Source organism: Lissotriton helveticus, chromosome 2_1, assembly GCF_964261635.1.
Source record: "Lissotriton helveticus chromosome 2_1, aLisHel1.1, whole genome shotgun sequence".
Classification (NCBI taxonomy): Eukaryota; Metazoa; Chordata; class Amphibia; order Caudata; family Salamandridae; genus Lissotriton; species Lissotriton helveticus.
In genome coordinates, this window is record NC_136059.1 from 1,159,169,262 (window position 1) to 1,159,196,424 (window position 27,163).

Sequence of the window (27,163 nt, forward strand, 5' to 3'; positions counted from 1 at the left end):
TGATTTGAACAGGTCTATAAATTCTTCTGTGGAGAATGCTGTGGAGGTGTCCATGAAGCGCATGTCTAAAGGCATGGAAAATTCTATGTTGAGTCACTTGTCCAAAGCACTGGCCCAGTCTGCGGGGGATAGCAGAAAAAGAAAGGTGGTTTCCTCTGCTTCTTTACATGCTTCCAATTCTGCCTCACTTCTAAATAGCGAGGTTTCCTCGCACTTGATTGTGTACCAAGTGCCTCCCAGGCCTCCTTCCAAGGAGGGGTTATTAGGTTCCGAGGGCAAACGCAAATCTAAGTCGAAGTCTACTGAGGTTCCCAAAAAGTTGGTTATTTCCATCATTATGTACACAGATGATGACATGGATGACGCACATGACCTTTTGACCTTTTTGATGTTTCTGACCCTCCCTCCCCTCCTTCCAAAAAATTCAAGTCTGATTCCTTTTGTTTTGAGCCAGTCATGGATTCAGAAGGCGTGCCTATGTTTGATCCTTCCTCCATTCGCCACGCTAATTCCATCAAATGGTTTCCTGCCCCTCATGTTGGCGATTATATATCGGCCAGACTACGCCTTCCCTTGGATTCTTATGTCAGGTCGAGGTTGAAGTCCAAGTGTCCTAAACCCTCTCTGGCTGAGAAGGTTGCCATGGTCCCTACCATTGATCAACCCTTACTTACCTTTTTCTCTAAATTCGGCAAAGACCCACGTAAAGGGGTGGACAAGGCTTGGTCCACCTGTCAAGATAAACTGCTTGATGTGGTGGGTCCTGTGGCACATATTTTTGACTTGGCAGAAGCTGCCCGTCTGGATGGCTTTGAGTTGTCGGCGGAAGACATCTCGATGTGGGTCCAAAGAGGATTTTGTCTACTTGGGAACGCCAATGCCGCCATCACACATGAGCGCCGCAAAGGGCTTCTTATCAAGCTAGACCCCAAGTTGGCTAATTTAGCCCCACAAGATCCAGGCATTAAGGCTAATGGACTTCTCTTTGGTGATTCTCTAGTCAAAGATCTCAGCAGGTTTGTGTCTACCTTCGCCTCTTTGGATAAGGCACAACAATCTACCAAGAAATAGTTTTCGTCCCGGGTTTTTGGATGGGCCGGCAGCGGCAGGAGCCGCTTTTCCGGCCGTCCCTATCACAACCAAGGCTCGAGGGGGTCCTTCAACTCCAGCTCCCAGGACTACAAGCCTCAATCTGACCCACAAAGGGTTGAGGGTTCAGATGTCGAGGCCAGAAGAACTATTGCAACAACAACCAACAAGGTATGTCTATCTCCCCCTCCCCCTGTGGGAGGATGTCTAAAACTGTTTCTTCCAAAATGGCAAACTATCAGTGCAGATCCTTAGGTCCTAAATACCGTTCAAGGTTATCTTATAGAGCTTTATTTGCCGCCTTCCTAAACTGTGTTCCCTCCTCCTCTGGTTTTTCAAAAGAAATGTCCCAACTGATCTCGTTGGAGGTCCAGAACCTTCTTCAAAAACAGGCCGTCCAGATTGCTCCCTTCGATCCTACAGGGTTTCTAAGTTCAATTTTCCTAGTACAGAAAAAGAACAAAAAGATGCATCCTGTGATAAATCTAAAATGGTTCAACCAGTTTGTGGTGTATCACCACTTCAAGATGGAGACTATTCTTCACTTAAGAGATATCCTTCGTCCAAACGATTGGATGTTAAGATTGGATTTACAGGACGCATACCTCACCGTTCCCATTCATCCTTCTCATTCCAAATTTCTTCAATTCCAGTGGTTGGGCCTAACGTATCGCTTCACCTCTCTTCCTTCGGCCTATCTTCAGCACCGTGGTGCTTTACGAAACTCATGAAGCCAGTGGTGGCCTTTCTGCGATCCCTCGGGATCAGACTTATCATCTACTTGGACGACATTTTGATCATGAACACAGCTCCTTCTGTCCAATCTCAACACCACTCAATCCTTACTTCTGGATCTAGGTTCCCTTTCAATCTTGAGAAATCGATGCTTCTTCCTTCCCAGACCATCGAGTTCTTGGGCTTCCTGGTGGATTCCTCCTCGGCTTCCCTTCTACTCCCTCAATCAAAGGTCTCGACCATCAAGTCAGAGATTTCTCACGTCCTTCGGACCTCCCTCATTTTTCTCAGATCTATTGCAAGAATAGTCGGCCTGCTCTCCGCTTCCATTCAAGCCATCTTTTCAGGTTCCCTCCACTATCGGGCCCTTCGACGTCTAAAAATCAGACATTTGCATCAAGGTTTGGCCTACGCTGACCTTATCGCCTTAGATCAGGAATCTCGCGATGAACTTCAATGGTGGATCGACCATTTAGATGCTTGGAACGGGCGAACTATCTTCGCTTCTGCCCCAGATCTTGTATTAGAATCAGATGCAAGCCTGTTGGGTTGGGGCGCCCGTTGTGGACCAATATCGACTGGCGGTACATGGTCTCGCGAGGAGTCGAAATTGCACATCAATTGTTTAGAGATGCTTGCAGGCTCCTTTGCGATCCAAAGCCTTTCAAAGAACAGAGTGCAACATTCCATTCTTCTGCGTATGGACAATGTTTCTGCGGTCCACTACATCACCCATCTCGGTGGTACCAAATCCAAACCCCTGGCAGAATTGGCAAAAAGCCTTTGGGAGTATTGTCTGTCAAACTAAATATCCCTGACAGCAGAATATCTTCCGGGAGTTCTCAATTCTGTGGCAGATTGGCATTCTCGCTATCTTCGAGACTCCAGCGACTGGAAGCTTCTTCCATCCATCTACCAATCCCTTTCTCAAAAATGGGGTTCTTTCTATATTGATCTCTTTGCCTCCCGTCTCAACGCTCAGTTGCCTCGATTCTTCAGTTGGCGCCCAGATTCTTTGGCCATGACAGTGGATGCTTTCCTCCAGGATTGGTCCCTTCACCTCAACAATGCATTTCCTCCTTTTCTCATGATCAGCCGGGTGCTTTCCCAGGTTCGTCATCAGTCGACGTCCCTGGTCATTGTGGACCCCTTTTGGCAATCTCAAATTTGGTTTCCGTCCCTGTTGGAAATGGTGGTGGATTTCCCGGTGCTATTCCCTGCATGCGAGGACTTACTTCTAAACCCACTAGGCCTTCCACACAGTCTCATCCTGAACAACTCCCTGGTCTTGTCCGCTTGGAAAGTTTCCAGCCTGTCCCTCCTGACCTCCTCTTTTCGCAAGATGCTTCTCTCTTTATCAGCAAGGCATGGGCCCCCGGGACCTCAAAAGCTTACAAATCCGCTTGGTCTCTTTGGGCAAGCTGGTGTATGGAAAGGCATGTCGATCCCTTTTCAGCCCCTCTGAATTTTGGGGTCAATTTCTTGGCCTCTGAGGCTAGTGCAGGCAAGTCGTACAGGAAAGTCAACTTGTACAGTTCTGCCATTTCTCTTAACCACTCACCAATCGATGGCAAGCCAGTGGGCATTCATCCTTTGATATGCCGTCTTCTGAGAGGAGTTCAGTTTTCCAAACCTCCATTGGCTAAGTATTCTAGTTATGGGATGTTAATGTTGTTCTCAAATAGTTTTCTGATTGGCCACATAATTTCGCTCTTCTCTAAAGATGTTGTCTGCTTAGCTTACCATGCTTTTGTGTCTGGTTTCTATTAAACGTGTTTCAGATGTTAAGGCTTTGGATATTTCCTCTCGTCAATTTTCTCCTACAGGTGTTTTGTTTCAAATTAATAGGCGAACTAAGACAAATTTGAATTCTGTGTTTTATCCTTATTTTCCATCACATCCTAAATTATGTGTAGGCCAATGTTTAAAAATGTGGGAACAAAGGACTTCTGATATCAGAGCGCCCTCTCATTCCCAGCCCCTCATTTCTTTCCGTAAGCCCCACCTTCCTGTCTCTTCCACTACCCTGGCCCGTTGGGTTCGTTGGTTTATGTCCCTTGCGGGCATTGATGTCTCCGTTTTCGGCGCTCATTCTACCAGGGGAGCCTTGCCTTCTAAAGCCTTTTGGGCTGGCTCCCGCCTTGAGGACATTCTGAGATCAGCAGACTGGACTAATGACAATGTTTTTCGTATGTTTTACTGCAAACCTGTTGATACTGTGGCTTCGTTGGTGGTTGATATGCTTTAAACAAGCATAATAGGAGCCTCTGGTCTTGCCAAGAAATGTAGATTTTCCTAGTAATTTTGACGGAAAGTCTTAATTTTATTAAAGACACGGAGGCGAGAATTATCCCACTGCTACACTACTAATTTGTGTTCTCCTCCCTTCAGTGACTCCGGACCTGCCGCCTGCATCTTCGTGATGGTTCTGCTCAGCACCGAATATGGTCTCCTCCTTGTCAGATCATCTCACCTTCACGTTTGGAGTCTTCTACGGCGAGTCCTGCTGTTCGTTTCTCCTCGATGGATTTGACTCAAGAAGTTTGTTCCTGGATATTAGCTCTTTCTATTGTTTTGGTGATTGTTCCACTGTTCTCTGACTTCATCTGGTCTGCTCGCCAGCGTAAAGAGGAAGCTCTGCAGTCATTTGTGACGTTATCTAGGTTAGTATGCACTGATTGGCTATATGGTTTCGTGTTTTAGGTGTTCCAAATGGCCAGTTTCTTTACCTGGGCCCCTGGGAACTGTAGTTTTTTACTTATCTTGGCTGCTGTGATAATAAAGCAAGAATAGAAAAGCGTAAAACTCGCCTCCGTGTCTTTAATAAAATTAAGACTTTCTGTCATAACTACTAGGAAAATCTACATTAATCAGTGTTCTGTGGGCCATTCCATTCTGGCCACTGGTCCCCAGTGCCACTGCACCTGCTGCACCAATGGAAGCTATGCTTCTGCACCCACTCTATAGTCGGGCAAATCATCATGTTTCAAACACCAGTGCCCTGCCAGAGAAACCTTTCAACAACAGCCCAACAGAGTCGGGTCTGTCGGTGTAGGAGCATCTGATACCCTCCCTATTTAGAGCGGATAGTCTGATCTTTTGTTTTTTCAGGTTGGCATCGCCAAGGAAACTCTGGCAGTCTCTAAAACCAAAAAATTAATACAAATGACCCTCACAATCTGGGAGTAAACAAAACCCTGTCTTTGGAGGAGCATATTTGAAAAATAAACAAAAAAGTTAGCTCACCACACCTGTCTGTGGAAGAGTATATTTGAAAAATAAGCAAAAAAGTTTGCTCAGCGGATGCTTGATACATGGTGGCCACTAGGCAAACCGTCATTGCCTTCAGGGAAGCCACAGAGGAGGCGGTTCCTCCGAAGGCACTGAGCTGTTCTCTAAATATAGCGGGCAATAGTCCAGCCAGGATGGTGGAGGTCAGGGCTTTAAGTGGGCCGGGTCCTGCCGGTGCTCAGCACCAGGAGTTCTTAAAAGCAGGTAAGTCCCCCCCCCCACCTTCAGATGTGTGGGGGACTTAACTCTGCAATAGTACAAAGCGTCATTGCTTTTGCTCTAACTTCAAAGAGACTCATTTTTATACAGCGCAAACATGAGCACCAGTTAGATTACACAAGGACATATTCATGTTTTGAATCACAGGATGTGTAGCCCACATGAGTCTCAAACCTGCTTTCTCAGCTCGACCCTTAGGCTAGAACCTCGGCCACAAGAATGGAATCATTTGCAATATTATATACTACAAAGTCATAGTTGTTGCTTATTTATCTTATACAATCTACAACCATTGACAAAGCCAAAAGTCCTGACTTGTTGTAGGTGTAAAGTTATTTGTTGTGTTATATATCTGAATCAGTAGCGGTCGGCAGTAGGTGTTTCTGTAGGGCGGTGTCGTGGGCAAGGGGAGGGGCGGGGCGGGGGTAATGTATGGATTATGGAGTTTTACAGGTAAGTAAACATTTAAATAAATAAAACGAATTTCGTTGCGCGCACTGCATTACATTTGATGATGCAGAATGAATGGACAGAAGCAGCAAAATACCATGGGTGCAGCACAATATGCTAATCACAGATTTTTGGTTTAAGCTTTCTTAAGCCTACCCTTTAATTACATCGGCCACGCCCTTATGAGAGACCCCCCCAGTTTTTTCATCCCCCTTAAAGCCCTGGTGGAGGTACTCGCCTCTGCCACATTGACACGCGTAGACCGGCAGCCATATGCTACATTAGGCCATTATCCTCCATTGAAGCAGTTTGAAGTTTACCTCAAGGTTACCGGAGCTTCACTTTGCAGATTGAATGCCCACGCACCTCACTACAGTCTCCTTTATTTCTATGAAGATATAACGGGAGCAACAGAGCTGAGCGCACTGGTAGGGCAAGGCTGCCCTAGTCCCTAGAGCAGAGAGCCACCCGCCTCCCGGCTAACGGGTGAGCAATGGAAACCACACTCACTCCGGTGCCACTGCACCTGATGCACTATAAATAATTACGCCCGTGGGTGAACTGGGAATACATGGATGGAGGCTGGGATGCATGTTGCCTATTTTAGAGCCGCCACGGGTTCCTAAAAGGTTGAAGGGGATTAGGGGAACGCTGATGAGATATATTCCTGTTAAAAGGTAGCTGCACACTGTTAACTTGTCAAAACGTCGGCGCGTTTTTTTTTTCTGCTGACATCCTGTCCTTTACTAATAAATAGTTAACGCTGCTGTTTTTGCGTTGCTTCTCTGGCTTAAGGTTCTCACAAGCGTGTCTTTATTCCGGTGAGCCCGCATACATACTTTCTTTCTAGATGTGACTTTCTCTTTCACTTTCGCTTCACTCAACTCCTCTGAAGTTTGTTGTACACTGCGTCTGCTGCTCCGTGGTGTCTGAGTCTGAGGTATATTCTGTTTACAGGTCAGTTTTATATTGTTATCGGGCTATAATGAGTGCAAGGAAGTGTCTTACATGTGGGGTAGATTTGTTTCAGTACATATCTGGAGACCGGGACAGTAAAACCCTTTTACGGTGCTCTTTCGCTCTGACCCATAAAATCACTCTGACGTAAGCAGTTCTGTCTCCTTCAAAATCTATTATTTTCTGTTTCATTTTGTTGCACAGTCATAGCGCTTGCGGCTGCTTAGATTCCCTTTCTCCTAAAACACCACCCTCCATGAATTGCGATCAATGATATGTAGCAGCATTGTAGTTTCACTTTCGTTTACTAAAAATAATTTCGCAGTACAGCAAAGAAATCAACCACGCCTGATATATTTCTGGTCGAGGAGTCCTGTTTGGCGTTTGGCTGAGTTCACCATTCCTGGTACATCTAGATTACGAATTTATTTTATATAAGCACCATGTATCTGTGTTGCTTTTCTTCAGAAATACTTTAGATTGTTTAGAGCTGACGCATTTAGGAGTTATAAACACGAAACCGAAATGGTCAAAGTGTGACTTCACAGTTTTATAAAAGCATTGCAACTTAATCACAAACGACATTTCCAAGCTCCAGACACTGGTTAACTGGACGGGATTTCTGCCATTGTCACGGCAGCCTGCCAAAAAGTAAAGATTCTCTTCCCTTACCACATACGAGCGGCATATAAGTAAATTAAATATGCCAATCAGGTGCAACGTAATGTTATCTTGTTTTAAGGTGTGATCACAAACACTTTAGTACCGGTTAGCAGTGCAAAAAAATGTTTGAGGGAAGATCACCCTAAGGATAACAGATCTAACACACCACACCTCTATTTCTAACTTACCTCTCGCTACCTCACCCTTGATGTACCTCATCTCTTTCTCTGTATTACATTCTCCCCATTTCTAGCTCGCTCTACCTCACACTAACACCATATGTAACACCTTTTGTCTACCTAACTCTTCCTCTTTCAATCTGCATGTATCTTTCTTTTTTTTGTTACCTCATATTTCTCTTCTTTTACCCTTTCTTCACCTCACCTATCTGTCAACTTCAGCTCTTTGGTTTCCCTCTACTTCACCTCTCTCACTATATTGTTCTCCTTACCTCTAAGGCCTTTCACTATCTCGTGCCCTGTTTCTTTCTTACACAGCAGATCAGGAGGTTACTGTCTAGCTAGAGAAGTGAAAAAATGGAAAGACATTTGGAGTGGCAAGGCAGGGGAAGAGCAATAAGGAGAAAATTATCAAATTTCACCCAGTGGGATAGTAAAAATCCTCATATCCGTGCTTTTATTTTCACTTTTGCAGCAAGAATACAAGTTGTGAAGAGGAATTTAGTTGTGATAGTACATTTCCAGCAATTTAAGGCTCAATTCCAAGTGCTGTGCACCTGTGTCTTATTTTCATGTTATGAAATAGTATATTAAATATGCACCAAGCCATCCTTATTGTGTCTTTCCTATTATGGGAGGGACAGGCTTGTTGGTGTGGTCACGTGTTATTTGCAGGACATCGTTTTACATAAATATTTCGTCCGTTGAAGCTAATGGAATATCCACACCCAAAGCAATGGATGATGTTGTATTTGGGAGATATATGTATCTCAGATGATATTTCTGTATATAATATCCCGACATACATCCGACTGGTTAGTCACTGAATTGCACTAAAAGTGTTTTTGTAGCATTGTAGCAAGACAAAAAAGTAATCTATATCCAAGCACAAAATGAAATAGTTTCTACAATACTTCATCAAGCTTTCTTTTGATACTGTTTGGCTGACAGACTCCAGGCAGGCACTGCTTTCTGTAGTTTTTTCTGCTCCCTTTTCGGAAAATTTGATATGTAATTCAATATTGTGTGGCATCATGATGACTTGATTTAGTTGTTGCAAACTAGGGGTCCTAAAATATGTCTTGCCGCGCACCAAACGTCGGTAAGATGACACTGTTTTCAACTTCGCACTTAGATAACTTTCATAGAAATCCTGTAAAAATACTGATTCATAAGATTACATTCACAGGCACAACCAAGAAAACAAACTATTGAAGGCATACAGCAAGCTCACATCTGTATGCATGCATATGATGCCAATGTGTATTTTGTGTTTGTGACTTTTATTAACTGATTATAATCTGGTTCTTTTAGAGCAAAACACAAAAGGCCTAGGTCCCATAGAAGTTACCCCTACATTTACCGGGAGAGGTTCTAACTCCATTATCAATTATGTTTTTTACGGCTTATTTTAGGTATCATTTCTTTGCAGGATCATTTATAAAATGTGTTGATGCATGCCAGTATTTCCCAAAAATATTAAGGTGTAAGCCGTTTCAACAAGATTTTGGGAAATAAGAACATAAACAAGCATTGGGAAAGTCAGTGGATCTGAAATTGGTGGTTTGCCGTTTGGTTTTGTCAATGCGTGTCTTGTTTTGGCATGGTTTTTGTAAAACCTTGTTGGCGTGGGAGCTGCCAGACCCTCACCCTTACAACAAGCAGCAAGCATTGGCAAAAAGCAAAAAATATTTTTGGTCTCAAAAAGCACACGTTGCCAAATTAGTTCCTGGCACTGAACACAGCTACTTTATGTCCCAGTATGCTCCTTTGAAAGAGCAGAATGCTGTCACTCATAGTGAAGCCAGCCAATAGATAAAGAGAGAGAGAGAGAGAATTTTACAAAACGCAAAAAGGTCCTGATTAAAACCATACCTAATTAGGGGCTCGAATATTAAAGAAACCTCAAAAGTGCACCCATGGTATGTGTCCTTGCATTAGTGCAGATTTACGGTTTCATAAATTCACAAGAATTTACAGAAGTAGGTCAAGAAATCGTAATCCTAGAAAATATGCGTGAACTGCATTTCAACACGAGCAAACATGCATGTGTAGATTTTCTCAGGTGAAAATCTGTTCAGCATTTGCAAGTTCACTTTCCCTCCAACCACTTTTTTCCCAAGCCTGGAAGAAGTTTTTACATCTGACATTGTCAGGAGTAAATTTCCAGCCTTTCCCAGTATGGGAAAAGATTAGAGAAGAACTGGTGAAAACCCTTAAAATATGCAAGTTAGTAGGTTTGCCCAGACTCAAAAGGGCTTTCCAATCCTGGAACTATTGCTTACCACTGCAGTGCGGGGTCTCATATTAAGCCTTGAGACCTGTATATTGGCAGAGTGCCTCTGCCACTTATGATTCAGTCTCCTTATTTCAGATGGTGTGGTGATGTATGCAGTTAGGGTGGGAATGTGTGAGAATGTTGTGACAGATTGTTTATTACCAGGGGCGTAATGATTTGGGTGTAGTGTATAAGAATTTTTTTTTGTATATAGCTATGTATGGTATTTTATCTTACCATGTTTTTTTCTTCTTTTTTCTTTGTTTGAATCAAAAAAAGTCCAAGTTAAAAAAAAAACTCCCTTTTAAAAAAATAGTAATTTTTTACTTGTGAAAAAATAAGAGAAGAGATTCCTATACAAAAAAGCAATGATTTAGAGAAAATAAAATAAACGTTATACTTCTTGAAGGAAATGAAATAGATTGTTGTGCTTTTGTCACTAATATCTCATCATTAATTAGAGATATATTTACATTAAAGTTGTGTGGCCATTGAGGGAAATCTGTTCTCTTCATTGTGATATTTCATTCCCCTCCTTTCCCTGGCCTGATTGAGTCTTGAGGGGGTCCCATCATATCTGCTATTACTATTGCTTACTACTACCTTCTGCCCCAACATGAGGATCTGTGGAAAAGTTACAAAGTAAGTAAATTGCTAGTATTCAAACCCTTTTATGGTATGAGCCCTGGCATAATCAGAGAGGCTATATCAGCGCTCTTCTAAAATGAGATTGCTGCCATAATTCTTCACTACTATCTACATCGCATGAAAGGGGCTAGTGGATTTTGGTACAGGGCAAGTAGATTTTTTAAGCAACCTGCCCCATGGACAAGTAGATATTATATTAAATTTCCACACCCCTGAGAGTAGGTACGAAGGCTCAAGATAACAAGCCCAAAAATCAAGAACGCAGATTGAAATGGAAGATTGTTCCAGAGACCCTCCAAGGCATTCTTCATACTGTATGTGGTCAGGACTATCCCACCTGTGTAGAGGATACTGCCCAACCCAAGCTATTAATATCTGCCTTTAATAGGGTTAACCTGCAATTTAATTTGTATGGGAGGTAAAACCAGGGTGCCTACTAACAGTTGATATGACCATAATTGTTCTGTGGCTCATTAAAGCTTACTTTTGGCTCTATAAAACACTCCTAGAAATAGCTTTGAAGTAACCGTGTGTAATATATGACGCCAATAACTGACCGGAAAAAGATCATAATAAGGGAAACCTGGGATCAAATTCTCTGGGTTATTATTTTAAAATGCAGCGGCAGATTCTGGGAGATAGTAAATTGCCCTTAATTTACAGGAGCTACTAATAGACATTGAAGTGCCACGTACACCTTGATGCCTAGGTACAGCTTTTTCGGGGAATTTATGGCCTTGTTACTGCTGAAGTACTGACGATTGACACAGAGGATTCTTATAGTAAATTTAACATAGAATTCTTTGAGGATGAGGTAAGTCAAGCCTATTGTTTACATGTCTAAAAATAAGGCCCATATGGTGTACCTGTTGATTTGTACCAAGCAGGCCCTATGAAATGGGCAAAAATCTTAACTAGTTTGTTGAACGCAATAAGTAAAGTGAATATCCCTCTGTCATGGTCCTGGTCGATAATAAAATATGTGTTTAAAAAAGAAGCAGGGCCTCACAAAGGCTCAGCTAACTAAAGTAAGCCCCTCAGAGAGGGCAACCCTGGCCCGGCCACTTGAGAAAGAAGGAATGCTAATAGCTAGATCTAAGTTGCGACCATCCAGGGCGGCAGGTTCAGATGGCCGTACAGCAGCTCTTTTAAATGCTTCAGGCCCACCTTGTTGCCGCTCTTCCACAGGGTATATACTGAGATTCTCAAGTATGGTAGGGTCACGCCCTCCATGAAAGACTTCATTATTGCTCTGATTCTTAAACCCAATACAAATCCCATGGACTGCGGGTCCTATCAACCCATTTCCCTTCTTAATACCGATGCCAGAATCCTCATTAGGATTGCTTCCTTGAGGCCACAATCCCTGCTGTAAAATCTGGTACACGTGAATCAATCAGATTTCATTCCCTAGCCCAAGGCAAGCAATAATACCTAAAAGACCCCCGACATCTTTGATATTAGCGCCGCAGGTACTAAACATGTGGTCAAGGTCACATTGGAGTGACCCTGCTCGCAGGCAGGTCGCTCCCCACGTTGCTGCACTGCTTTTGCCAGACTTTGCTTTGCTTGCCTAATTTTTGTTTCCTTCTGCATTTCTTGTGCCTGGTTTTCCATTAGCTCCCCTCCACCGTCCATCACTCGTTTCTTTCCTGCCGCTGCGTCCCTGCGGCCCGCCCCCCTGCTCCCCCATTCGCCACCCCACTCCCGCCTCCCAGCTGCTTCTCCCTCCCACCTCCCCTCATATGAAGGCAGCGCAGTGGGCGCTGAAGGCACTCCTAAGGCAAGCCCATCTGCGCCTATCCGCACCAGACCCCCCTGGCCCCCACGAACGCCACAACGCCCGCCCCCGCTATGAAGCCAGCACCCTCCACGCACTCAATGCCAGACGATCACACACCTGCTTCCTTGCCGCCCTGAAGCGCACCCAAGGACCCTTCTCCTGCCGGAACTGTAACTTTACCAGCATTCGGCCCGCCAATCCACCGAGCAGGAAATAAGAACCCAACTACCTCAGATGCATTCTTCTCAACACCCGCTCCGCCCGCAAACACGCCGTTGAACTCTGAGACCTACTCGACTCAACCACCCCAGACATCGCCTTCCTGACGGAGACCTGGCTGAACCCCTCCTCAGCACCCGACATCGTCATAGCCATCAAGGAAGGCTACAAGATCACCCGCAGGATCCGCACCAACAGAGTAGGAGGATGAATCACCATCGTCCACAGGAACACTCTCAGAGTCTCGACTAGCACCGAAGACACCCTCAGCACCGCCGAACACCTGCACTTCCAGATCCACACTGACCCCAACACCACCCTCAGAGGAACCCTCCTCTACAGACCCCCCAGATCCGGACCACAGTTCGGCGACTCCATCGCTGACTTCGTCAGCACACACACTCTCCCCTCCACAGACTACATCCTACACGGGGCCTGAACTTCCACCTCAAGAACAACAACAACACCAACCCCACCATTCTGATCGAGATCGACTATCTAGCCATCCTCGGACTCAGACAACTCGTCACAACACCCACCCACTCTGCCAGCCACACACTCGACCTCATCTTCTCTGCAAGTCCCCACGTCTCCTTCAACCACACCACTGAACTCCACTGGACCGACCATCACTGCATCCACTTTACCTTCCGGAAACCGACCACGCACCACAGCACCCAGCAGATGCCTCGCCGCTGCTGGAGCAAAGCCACCAAAGAACAGCTTACTACCTCCCTCGCCCAGAGCCTACCCGCCGACCCCACCAACACCAACACCGCCACCCGCAACCTCAGACAGTGGATCGACGACTGCGCCAACACCCTCGCCCCGGTCAAGAAACCCTCCAACAACCACACCAGCAAGAAAGCCAGATGGTTTAATGAAGACCTTCAGGCCTTCAAGCTAACTTGCCGGAAGCTGGAGAAGAACTGGCTCCTGGAACGAACACCGGACAGTTAGGCAGCTCACAAGAACGCCACCCACAGACACCATCACCTCATCAGAGCCGCCTAAAGAGCCTCCTTCAAAGACTGCCTCGACAACAACGCACACAACAGCAAAGAGCTCTTCAACATTGTGAAGGAACTCTCCAACCCCAGCTCCAACACCAACGACATCCCACCTTCACAGGACCTGTGCGAGTCACTGGCCAGCTTCCACAACAGCTTTAACACCACGACCACCCCGACAACCACTGAAACCTCCACCCCTATGACCCCGAAACTGCCCTCCTCGCTGCACTGATGACATCAGGACCCTGCTAGACAACGGAGAAACCGTGGCCCTCATCCTCCTTGCCTATCAGCTGCCTTCGACACTGTCTGCCACTGCACACTACGCACACGCCTCCACAACGCCGGTATCCAATGGAAGGCCCTGGACTGGACCACCTCCTTCCTCTCCGGCAGAACACAGAGCGCCTGCCTTCCCCCCTTTTGCTCCGAAGCCACAGAGATCATCTGCGTCGTACCCCAGGGCTCATCCCTCAGCCCAATGCTGTTCAACATGTACATGGCACCGCTCGCCCATGTTGCCCGACTGCACGACCTCAACATCATCTGTTGCACCGATGACACCCAGCTGATCCTCTCCCTCACCAAGGACCCCACACCGCCAAAACCAACCTCCACAAAGGAATGAAGACGGTCGCCGAATGGATGAGGAAAGCCGACTGTAACTGAACTCGGACAAGATGGAGGTCCTCATCCTCGGACCCACCCCTTTGGCCTGGGACAACTCCTGGTGGCCGTCTGCACTGGGAACAGCTCCAACACCCACCAACCACGCACGCAACCTAGGGGTCATCCTTGATTCCACCCTATCCATGACTAAGCAGGTCAACACCGTCTCCTCCTCCTGCTTCAACACCCTCTGCATGTTCCACAAGATATACAAGTGGATCCCCACCAAAACAAGAAGAACGGTCACCCAGGCCCTCGTCAGCAGCAGGTTGGACTACGGAAACACCCTCTACGCGGAAGCCTCGGCCAAACTCCTGAAACGGCTTCAGACCATCCAGAATGCCTCGCTGCATTCGCCTCACACTCCACCTGAGAGACCTGCACTTCAAGCTCCTCACCCACGCACACAAGGCACTCCACAACACTGGACCAGTGTACCTCAAAAGATGACTCAGCTTCTACACCCCCACCCTCCAGCTACATTCCGCCAACCTCGCCCTCACCACAGTACCCCTCATCCGAAGAGCGACCTCCAGCGGCAGATCGTTCTCCCACCTTGCCGACTAAACCTGGAACACCCTCCCAATCCACCTACGGCAGACCCAAGACCTGTTATCCTTCAGAAGACTCCTCAAGACCTGGCTTTTCGAGCTGTAGCAGCACCTCCTACCCCCAGTGCCTTGAGACCCTCACGTGTAAGTTGTGTGCTTTACAAATGCTTTGATTGATTGATTGATTGGATACTGAGAAAGCAATCAACCACGTTGACTGGGCCGTCGTGGCTGACGTATGGAGTGCATTGGAGGGGGGGTCCTACATTCACGTCCTGGTTCCTAGAGGGTTATCAGACCCTGTGTTAGAATCTACATCAACACTTCTTTCTCCAACTGGGTGCACATAAAACAAGGCGCACATCAGGGATGCCCCCTCTCCTTTTTGCCCTCACATTGGAACCATTGGTGCAACATATTCAAAGTAACCCCCAGATTAAAAGAATTCAGTTTGGCCAACAGGACCTTAAAATTATATGTTTGTCGACAATGTCTTTCTTTCTCTGACTGTTCCTGTGGCCTCTATCCCCTGGGTGATGCAAGAACTACAGCGTTATCAAGAAGCCCCAGGGTTCAAGATTAACGTTTCCAAATCTGAGAGTCTGAATATAACGACCCCTCAGTCAGTAGTACAGCTGGCACAGGCCCTTAGCTCCCTCCAATGGATGACAACCCATTTTGAGTACTTGGGCCTGGCGTTGGCACCTACTCTGGTTACAACTTGAGCCCCTTACCTCTAAAAACATAAAACGGAGTATCCGCTGCAAGCTTAATAGTTGGAAGCATACCGTCCATCATCTTGTGTGTTTTGCTGTTCACCCTATGTGGGAAGGGTATGGCCAGACGTGGGTCCCATGCTCACTTGGCCACTGGAGTCAAGCTATCCTGGCTGATGACGGCTGATAGCCAGAAACCGGTCCTAGGATGCTTGTTTCTGGTCCAGGGAAGACATGGCTTGGCAGTTCGGGCTGGACTGTTCCCATGAGGCACAGGGTGAGACTGATTTGCATTTGGCCATGTTTGAACTGGGGTGGTGGAGTGAGCTAAAGAATGATAATGAATTAAACCCAGAGCAGTTGACTGGGGGTGAGTGCTTGATTTGCTCAAACGCTCCGTCCATCATCCCCTTTGGTATCGCTTTGTTCGCCCTAAGTTGGCAGGGTATGCTCAGACGTGGGTCCCTTGCTGACTTTCCACTGGATTCAAGATAGCCAGTTGACTGGGGGTGAGTCCATCATCCCCTTTGGTATCGTCTTCCGGTTGGCGGCGAGTTTCTATTTGGTCTGGCTTTGCACATCATGCCAGTGTCTTTTGTCCTCCTCTACTGACCTCCTCAATACTCCGACTGCATTAACAATGTTTTATTTTATTTTATATTGTGATTTATAGAGCGCAAAAGTGACCTGTTAGGATATCAGAGTGCTTTACAGGAGACATAGCAATGTACAACAGGCTTAGAATCAAAGAGTACACAACGATTAGGAGGGGGGGAGGTGGGTATACAAGGAATAGAAGGACACGTATGTACAGTTTGCATTTGTAATTGCTCCAAGCAGGCCCCAGGTTTCTTGGCTGTTTATGCTGGTAATCCAGAGGAGGCAATAGTCTGGAGTTGTTCAGGGTCTCTGTAGTGGTAGGAGACGAATTTTAAGCGATGAATTTACCCGTGAGGAAGGTTTTGGCATCCTTTTTGAAGCATGCCAGAAAAGGCATTCTTCTGATAGCGGGTGGGAGAGAGTTCCAAATTCTTGGTGCAGCCCCAGGGAAAGCACGATTGTACGTTTTTTTCCCGAAAATATGCAGGTTTGAACAAGAGGTCTCTGGAAGACTAGGCGTTTCTGATTCCTCCTGATACCACAAGCTTCTGAGCAAGATATGCAGGGGAGTTAGAGTATAAGGCCTTGTGTGTGATGCATATCAATTTAAGCCGTATTCTGGCCTCAAGAGGAAGCCAGTTCAGCACTTTTAGGTGTCTATCAATAGGGTTGAATTTCCTAGTGCCGGTAAGTAGTCTGGTGGCCGCGTTGAGCAAGCTTTTAAAGGTGCCAAGGAGATCTTGGGTAGGCCCGAAAGGGTAGAACAGCCGTATTCCAATCTTGAGATGACCAGTGCTTGGACTGCCATTTTTGGGTCCTAAGCGTCAAGGAAGGGTTTCAGTTTCCTTAGGTAGCTCAGGTGGAATATGGCTGATTTGGCCATTGATTTGATGTGGTCCCGGATGTTCAGGTTGGAGTCAAGGGTAATTCCCAGAGATTTGGCTGAGTCAGCGCTGGTCGGTAAGCAATTTAAGGCTGTGATAGCCTTAATCCATGCCTGCATCTCAGGATTGGTTTTTGAGGGGGAAATAGGGAGAAATTCTGTTTTCTTTGCGTTAAGTTTTAGTTGAATAGAGGAGAGCCATTGGACTGTCGATTTCAGAGCCTCATTCAGGGAGAAAATCTCCTCAAGAGAGGAGGTTTTGATGTAGATCTGAGTGTCGTCAGCGTACATATGGTAGGAAATATTAGAGGTGAGTAGTGCTTCGGTAAGCGGTTCTAGGTACAGGTTGAAGAGGATGGGGGACAGGGTTAAACCTTGAAGGATGCCAACCGTGATCGGGGAGGGAGTAGACAGGATGCTGTTAATTAGGAATCTCTGAAATCGGTTTTGGAGGAAGAATCTAAACCATTCGAGAACCAAGGCACCAATCCCATCCTGAGTTTGAGGCGTTTGAGTAGTTTTTCATGGTTGACCATGTCAAAGGCCGAGGATAGGTCTAGGAGGATGAGGAGACAGGATTTGCCTTGGTCAAGGGCTTGGATGGCATCATCCACGATGTGGAGCATGGTGGTTTTGGTGCTGATGATGGACTGCTATATTTCCGTTTGTGTTGCCAATGACGCAGTAGAGGTGGCGAACCATTGTTGGTAGTGTTCTATCACCTCTGTGACGATGATCCAGTCTTCCTGTGGACTGAACCTCATCTTCCTCTTCTCCTTACCCTTCCCCGCACACAGGGTTCCTGGCTGGTCCTCTGTGGGGTTGGGAGGTTCGGGTTGTCCTCAGCACTCGGTCTCGGTGCATCCATGGTGCTACGCAGTTAGCTTTGGTTTGGTGTGTTTTTGTTGTTGCTTTTATAGTGCATTTTCCCGTATGACGCATGGGAATTGCAGGCCTATCGCTGGTGTCGCTGATTTTTGAATCGCGATTTGGGGCCTTGCATCTTTTTTCGCATATGTGTTTCACATTTTTTCAGGGTCGAGTTAATTTTTAGGCGGTCTTTTGGCTCTTTATCCTGCTACTATCGCATGGTGCCACTGGGTTGACTATACAACGTTATTACGGTGTTATTTTGAGGCGATAGACTGCAATGTGAAGAGTTGCGTTAAGTTAATTTGGCGATGGTTAACACACGTTCTTGAGAATGTCCCCCATAGTGTATTTTCTGCATGGACTACATAAGGATTTGTCTGCTGTTATCAGATACAAACAGTCAGGGAGCTCCAACTGACCTTTCAATAACAGGGTGTAAGACAGGAATGTACATGGGTCCCACTTTTGTTTACGTTATGTATAAATAATTTGGGATCAACATTATCCACTGCCTCTAAAGACAGCTCACGAGCAAGATCGCTTCGTATTCTCAATTTATTATATGCTGACGATGCCATGTTGATAACAACATTCGCTGTTGGATTACAGCATCTGTAGTCTTTTGTCAACTTCTTGCAAAGTCTGGCTTTGAGCACTAACTATAATAAATCCCGCACACTGGTTATGGGTTCAAGAGGCAACAGACACAGTAAATATATTTTGGAGAGAGTTGAGATCACCAAAGTAAAGGCCTTTTCATACCTCGTAGTCTTGTTCGATGAAAAGGGCTCATGGGTCCCTTTGGTGAGAGCAAAATGCAGTTCAATGGCTAGAGTGGCTGCCTCTTTTTTTGAGTTTGCTTCTCATTTTAGAGCGCAGCCCATTAAGACTATGATTAAAATTTAGCAATCCATTTGCATCTCTGTGGCTACGTATGATAGTGATATCTGGGGCTATAAAAAGCCCTCGGAATTACAATCTAAAACAAATTCCTGGGGGGTTTATTTTCAGTACCCCAACCCACTGGCTCTTTTATACTCCATGATGAATTGGGAATGGGATGTATCTCGGATCTCCTAACATTACAACTTTTACTTAGGTGGATTTCGATATGATTAAATCCAGAGCTTGTTTTAAACAAGGCCATGCTGAAGGACTGTATGGAACTTGCAAGAGCTGGCAGTATGTCTTGGTTCAGTTATATTAAATTTGCATTTACAGGACAGGGACATCCTGAACTATATAGGGCTCCTGAAAGGTTTGTCTGTGAGGACCTTGAGTAGGACAGGAAACATTTCATATCTGTAGCCCAAGAGAGAGGAGCGAGATGTGTAAACCCTCTGTACTATGAAATCCTGTGGGCTAATAGAGCCTTATCATGGACTGGTCACAAACCCTCAGCATTGCTTCCTTTTAACAGGATTTAGATTGAACCTATTGCATGGTTTCTTGGCAGAGGATTTGGGCGGGGGATCAAATTGAAAATTTAGGCCACTGTAGCTGTGATTCCTTTTCAGACCAAGATACCAGGCATTTTGTAATGTTTTGTGACTAATACAGCTCTCTCTATCATCTGTATATTTTTCCCTTAACTGACAGGGAGACAATTTACACAATTCAGACCTGCTTTCATTTTTTTCTCCAGATGTTGCATAATGAGCTTGTGTGTTTCGATGTGGCAAATTTTTCAATAGGGTCAGTGAAACTTGGAAAACAATGAGGATTACATTGACTTTGATATGAGAGATCATGGTACTGCCTGAGATGGTAGTTTTATGTTCTGTAAAAGGGAAGACTTTTTATGATATTATCTTTTCAATTCCATTATGTTCAAGAGTGGGGTGTTCTTATTATGCTTTTATGTTGGTTATATCTATGCCAATTTGATAATAAAATATTGCTATGGTTGTTTTTAGCTTTTTATTGTGTGTATCTTTTATGGTTTTAATTAACCTAATAAAGATTATTTGATGATGATGATGATGTTTATGACTTTGTTTTAGATTCTGCTTTGAGAATGTCTCCACTCATTTTCATGATTGTAATGGGAAACTTATTCCATCCACGGACAGGTAAGGCAATCCTATTATATGCCTATCAGTCTTTGAAACTGGATGTCTACTAGAGTTTGAAAGTAAATCACAGTATATTAAGACCCAGCAGGATTACTGTCATCCAGATTGTTTTTCCTCCTTTGAATGCAGCACAGATAATATTGAGAAATATCAAATGCACTGAGTAATCAACACACAATTCTTTTATTTAATCGTGTGAATATAGAAAACACACATCAGAATGGTTCTGAACTTGACACCAAATATTGTCATTAATCCACACAGAGATCTCTATGGGAAAAGCAGGGCCCTCACCCACATTCGGTGGCGGGAACAACTTGGTAATTACCAGCGGGGTCAGACTTTTGGAGTTAGTGTGACAACAGAGCAACACCCCCTTGGGCTCCCCCTGTTAGGAAATTTCCCCTTTTTACCTGGTGCATTGATCTCCGGAGTTCAGTGATGTAATAGTAAGTATCATACATATTTTATGAAGTTTGTTTGTTTCGCAATAATTTGTGGGCTAATGGACAATCGCCAACGGTCACATAGAGGACCGAAGACTCATTGGCTTTTTACCTTCTTTGTGTGTGGTTTTGGCATTTGACTAACCAGCTTCTGTAGGTCCTGACTAGCCTGCTTACCTTGTTAGGCATATTTAGGACAGCGGAAACATGTTGACCATATAAGGGATGAAAGGGGCAATAACTTCCCCAAATGTATCCCCCAGTTTAAAAATTAATACATTAGGATAGCTCTAGTGAGTTTTAACCTTTTTTCTTCACATCTTTAACGTGGAGCATGTACTCCGCTCTTAAAACATTTCCGAAAAACTAAAAACCCTCAATCCCACACTTTTTGTGGTAGAGCCCACCTTGGTCTCATTTAGGTCCAGGGTATGTGAAAGAATGCCACATCTTGATGTGGATAAGAGGTCTGTTTTTCCCAGAGAGATCACGGTGTGAATTAACGAAAATATTTTGAGACAGTTGCGGAACCCTTTTGATGTTTGTTTACCTATGATGGTAGAATCTGGGGTTAGCATTCAATACCCCTCGCTCTTTTTTTGTGTAAGATAGTGAATATAGAAAAAACATTCAATACGTAGACGTTCAATATTAGAAATATTATGTACAAGTTCATAGCAGATGTGCAAACACAGTATTAGCTTAACCTAAGCCAGGGATGTTCACTGTAGGTGCTGCAGGACCAGATTATCAGGACAACCAAAGGTTATGCAAATGAATTCTATTTAGATTCATTTTATGAACATTTGTCATATGTGGATATGTAGAATGGTTGTATGGAGTTTCATAGAAAAACTATTACACGGAATACCATTATTGGGATACCATTTCATCTACACTTTTTAATGGAAATATTCAGAATGAATGGCATTTATCTGTTCATGGAAACCAATTCATAAACTTCTTTTTGGTCAAAATTTGCTTTTGAATGCTAATTATTTTAAGTGTAAATGCAATAATTTTAGTTCTTACTTTCAGAAACAGTTTTGTCAGATAATTTATTTCAGTGCTTTACTTCAGGGGACATCATTTCCAATGTATAGCTTTTACATTTTTAAACATTTACTTTGTATGCCTTTAATTCACTGAGCACTCACTACCCGTAAACACTATCCATTGCTGACCTCCTCATAGCACCTAAACACCATCAATCGATGCCCCCAAAACCTCTCACCACACCTAAACTATACACACCCCGGAAGCCTAAAACAATTTCTACCTCAAACCGCCACCGTCTCTGAACCATAAAATCATTCACTACCCCTAACTCCGCCTATTCCTGAACCTTAAAAACCTCCTTCTAAGCCTAAACCCCACCCATCTCGTACCCCTTAAAACATCCAGGCACACCCAAACTCCACCCATCCCTGAACCCTCAACAATCCCTCACCACCCTTAAAGACCAGCTTTTCATGACCCATAAGAACTCCTCATCACCCTAAACTACCCATCCCCCAAACTGAAATCCATTTCTTCATCTAAACTCCACCCATCTCTGAAAGTTTACAACCCCTCACCACCCTAAATTCCACCCCATCCGGAACCCTAAAAACACTTCACCACCACAGTCGATACTCATAATTGAACCTTATAACCCCTCACCAGCCATAAGCTCTGCTCATCCATGAATTCTAAAACCCCTCTACACCCTTGTACTCCACCCATCACTGAAGCCTAAAGACACCTCACACATCTAAACTACCATTCATCTGTAAACCCTAAAAATCCCATACAACTTCTACACTCCACCCATTTCTGAGTCCTAAAAAAAGGTTTCTGTAACGGAACTCCAATTATTCCTGACCCATAGGACCCCCCCCATCACCCTTAACATTACCCATTGCTGAACTCACAGTAGTCCTAAACCCCACCCAAGTTTCATGTAATTCTGGATTTTTCATTTAAATTACCTTTACTTTAAAATGTTTCCTTAAATTGTCGATTTCGTTGAATTTGCTTAAAATTGTCTTTCCTTAAAATTGGTGTAAATAATTTGGTTTCCTCCAATGGAGTTTCTCAGATTTTGTTCTCCATTAATTGCCACACATTAGTCTAGAAACTCTAGCATGGATCCTCCCACCTGAATCGTTGTTAGCTACCCCTGTATAAACCCTTCACACTCTCAGTATTTATGGCTTTAGCGTCCACCAAACCTTATGGAAATCATAGCGTGCCCATTAGCTGTAAGTATACCTACTTACTACACTAAACTACTGTGCCATGGTTGGAAAAAGGAAGTTTTATACTCTGGAAATTTAGTGTCACAAAATGTATACCAATAAAAGATAAGCTATACATGTAATAAGTTTAATGTCTGTCTGTACCATTAATAGAATAATAGATCTCTGATGAAGTTGTTGATTGCAGTGTCCAGTATATTTGTTGAATTCTGAAAGTATGGTTAGTTTATTAGTTTGTAAGGTGATTTGGTATCAATTCCTAATATGTCTGTGGTGTAGAAAAAACACCAAGGTATTCTGCAGCTTTCTTCACGTTAGGGAAATACTAGACAATTCTTCCTACCAGGTTAACATGGATTCATACTGCATATCACAATGTTTCCAGGATAACCACAATTTAAAGTTTTATATGGAAATATCAAGTAAAAAAATGTCAATATTGATAGAGAGGTTTGAAAGGAGAGAACAGTCTCCCCTTACACCCTAATATGCACACCCATTATTCAAAAGAATGGTCTCAGTGAAGATGTGAGTCCATCCCACATACTAATATTACCCTACAATTATGTTGTGATCCAGCGAGTCTTGGGAGAGCAGCATGCAAGCTTCAGGGAGTGAAGCTTGCCGCATGAGGGTTGTGCTATCCCGTAAGCGTCTTGGTAGAAGTAGGAAAAAAGGGGCAAGTTACATTAAGGTCAACCATTAGTTAGCATTGTCATTACATGGTTGAAGAAATGCAGAAATGCTGTGATGTGATTGGTGCACAACCAAAGATAGCTCAGAATATGCTTGGTAGTTTGGAGGTGAAGAAAGTGTCTTTCACTTGTGCTCAGCTGATATGATTTCATTTGGAACTGAAAGAGACTGGTGTCTTCAGCTGCATTTAATAAACAGCTCCAAGTTCGGGTAAATAATAATATACTTTATTACCTTTATTGAGAAGTGTCAGTAAGTGCCTTGCTGTTGACAAGTGTATTCTACTCCATGTTTACTGAGTGAAAAGTTTGTAGAGGTGTATATTTCTCATATAGTATTTTATAGGTATACATTAGAATTAGAGATATGTCAGCAGGGATTGCATGTTGTGTACAAATATGGAGTGTTCACTCTGTATATAGTTGTAAGTAAAGTACACACTGTTTTTCCAATTGTAAAACAAATATCCGGAGTGTGTTAATAGAAGATGTGGTGTTTTCCTAAACTCTACTACACTTATCTGTTACCCTTATCAGAGGTTTCAGTGGACAGATTGCTGTTTCTAAAGTGAAACACCCTGCTCACTGTTAGCAAAGGTATGTGAAGAGAACTATATTACTCGGTAAATCTTTATGGTATCAGCTTTTACTTTGTATAGAGGTGTTAATAGTTTAACATTATATTATGCAAGGTAGGTGCATTCAAAAGCTTTGTTAGTTTGAACTGTGTCTAATATGTTTTCCATGATCTTGATGAGTTCTTCAGGCCACATATTTTAACCATAGCAGGTATGAATTATAAAACTCCCGGTTAAATGTGCTGTATTGAGTTTGCAAATATGTGTAGGTAGCTTATTCATAGTTTTGATGGCATGCCATAATTTAGGTGTGAAAAAAAGAAAAGATGCACTGGGTGAGTCTGCGGAATGTTTCAGGAGAAATGAATAACAAGTTAGTGATACACACAGTGATTGTGGGTGTAAAATGTTTACAGAATATTGTGATGACTCACTGTTATCATTTATTGACCAATATGTACCTTTTGATGTTTTGGTTATGTTGTCTTTTTGTAGGAGGCATATGGAAAACAGATACTGTGAATTAGAGAACTACCATGTGACAAAATATTTGGAGGAGAAAACTAAAGCTTGTTCACATTTGAGAAAACAGGAAATAACTCTGTGGAGAGTCAGGGTCAAGACTGATTTGCATATGGCTATGTTCAAACTGAATTGGCATGGGAAGCAAAAAATTATGTATTTAGGACCAGATCCCTGTCCCGTGCTCTCCATGCCACTGGAATCAAGCTTGCATGGCTAATGAGGGGTGAAACCAAAAAAACGGTCCCAGGGAGCTTGTTACCGGTCCAGGGGAGGACCTGGCCTATCAGTTTGGGAGCGGGGGGTGGGGGGAATGTGTCAAGACTGATTTGCATATGGCTATGTTTAAACTGGAATGGAAGGAAAGCAAAACAAATTTGGATTTAGGCCCAGATCTCTCTACTTGGGTGAATGTTTGACATTGTTCAACATTTTGTCCATCAATTGGGGAGAGGATGTAGCCTAATGGCTAGGGCTGCCGATCTCTAATCTGGGGAACCGGATTAGACTCTGCAGGGACGCTCAACATCCTGTGTTTCTGGGCAAATCACTTAATCTCCCTGTGCCTACAAAACCTTGTGTAAAACAACTGGTGCTCATGTAAAGTGCTCTGATACCTGATACCTTTGTGTCAAGTTTGCGCTATATAAAACTAAGAAAAATAAAATAATTGTTTGTTTTGCATTTATAAGTACGTACCAGGCATAGTGTGTCCTGGTTGAAAGATGTGGAAGCACTTGCATGAGGTAATTCTGCTCAAGCTTGCCTTTGTTGATGCATAGACCTTAAGGGGCATGTTTATGGGAATGGTGGCGCAGTGCAGCAAGTTACCTTGCTGTGCTGCACTGCGCCACAGGGAAAGGGCAGGAATGCACTGCATCTATCTAATACAGTGCATTCCTGTCCTTTTCCCCTGCGCTGGAGATGTTTCTGAGGCCTGGTACCATGCGTGCTTGTGTTGTCGGCAGGATTGTTTTTTTCAGGAAGGGGCACCTTTCTGCACAAAAACATACATAGAGGCATTTTTCTATTTGCATATGTGCTACAGAATGCAGCACACATAGAGAAATAAACATATTTCTCCTTGTTGCGCCTCCCCTGTGGAGGTGTAAGACTTTGACACATTCCCAGGTTTACAAGTTATTATAAACTAGCAGCCCGTCCCGACGTTGTCCGGCTATGAATTGCTGCCGGCCAGTAGTATATTGTTTTGTAGGATTTCGTTTAGATAGCATTTCTTATCTGTGACAGGCCTGTGAAACGCTCCGATTCACAGTGCACTGCTGATGCACTTAAGAGTGCGCGTTCAGTAGTGTATGAACTCGAGTTTCCCTACTTTATTTTTCCTTGCAATATTATATAACGTGAACTCGACAACATGGCATGAGCACAATTTACATTACAGAAGAACACATTCATTTGTGGTAGGCACGGGGAGACAAAGCAATTTGCCTGGAACCACAGGATGTTGAGCAGATGCCAAAATTCGAGCGTAGCTCCCCAGCTCTAAAGTTCGCAATTCTGGAACTTGTAGCGGGAGGTGTGTCTAAAATTGTATGTCGGTGCTGGCCATCAATGAGAGAGACCTGTGCATTTTTCAAATGGGTGGTGAAAAAATATGAGTATGGTGCTGGAGATGTGGGCCGCCGTGCCACCAATGTACTTACCGGGGGAGGGTAAACACCCATTATTCCGCAACTTTCTTTCCGCATACCATCACACCGCATACTTTCATTACGAAAGTACCTTGACTCCGCAATGCCATTATAACGCATGGCATTACATTTTATATGCTTTTACCACGCATACATTTACAACGAAATTCGTTGTAAATGCATGAATGGTAACAGCATGTTTCTTTTTTTTAATGTTTGGATAAGGTACGTATGGGTATAGGGGTATATGTTTTGGGGTACTGAGGTATATGTTTTGGGGTGTTTGGGTATTTTAAGGGTTCAGATATAGTTTTGGGTTATGGGGTACAGGGGTAGTTTTAGGGTTTAGAGATAGGTATGGGTTTTGGGGTACAGGGGTATTTTTAGGGTTCAGGGTTAGGTTTGGGTTTTGGGGTATAGGGGTATTTTTAGGGTTCAGGGGTAAGTTTGGGTTTTGGGGTACAGGGGTATTTTAAGGGTTCAGGGCTAGGTTTGGGTTTTGGGTACAGGGGTATTTTTAGGGTTCAGGGCTAGGTTTGGGGTTTGGGTTACAGGGGTATTTTAGGGTTCAGGGGTAGGTTTGGGTTTTGGGGTACAGGGTTATTTTTAAGGTTCATGGCTAGGTTTGGGTTTTGGGGTAGAGGGGTATTTTTAGGGTTCAGGGGTAGGTTTGGGTTTTGGGGTACAGGGGTCTTTTAAGGGTTCAGGGCTAGGTTTGGGTTTTGGGGTACAGGGGTATTTTAGGGTTCAGGGCTAGGTTTGGGTTTTGGGGTACAGGGGTATTTTTAGAGTTCAGGGGAAGGTTTGGGCTTTGAGGTACAGGGGTATTTATAGGGTTCAGGGCTAGGTTTGGGTTTTGGGGTACAGGGGTATTTTTAGGGTTTAGGGATAGGTTTGGGTTTTGGGGTACAGGATATTTTTATAGAGTTAAGATGGCTTAGTGTTTAAGGTTGTTGGGGTATTTTAAGGAGTAAGAGTGGGTTATGATTATGGGGTGCAGGGGTATTTAAAGGGAGCAGGGTGGGATTAGCACACGATATGAGACATGGCATGAAGGGCGGAACGTACCACACGCCCCCAGAGTTTGTCACGCCCCCAGGACACGCCCACAGCACAACGCAGACACGCCCACAAGG

General features: G+C 44.2%; 1 protein-coding gene across 3 annotated transcripts in view; it reads left to right on the forward strand.

Moving 5' to 3' along the window:
• The window catches only part of LOC144818516 (programmed cell death 1 ligand 2-like), a 432,156-nt gene that overhangs the window by 97,989 nt on the left and 307,004 nt on the right, over positions 1–27,163 (forward strand). For 2 of the 3 annotated variants that reach the window (XM_078676009.1, XM_078676007.1), the window contains exon 2: positions 19,820–19,888. In XM_078676009.1, coding sequence (XP_078532135.1) covers positions 19,834–19,888 — 55 coding nt within the window. In that variant the 5' untranslated portion in view covers positions 19,820–19,833. Of the gene's footprint in view, positions 1–4,215; positions 4,488–19,819; positions 19,889–27,163 lie in introns of those variants that run through there. The other variant, XM_078676008.1, reaches the window with a different exon arrangement.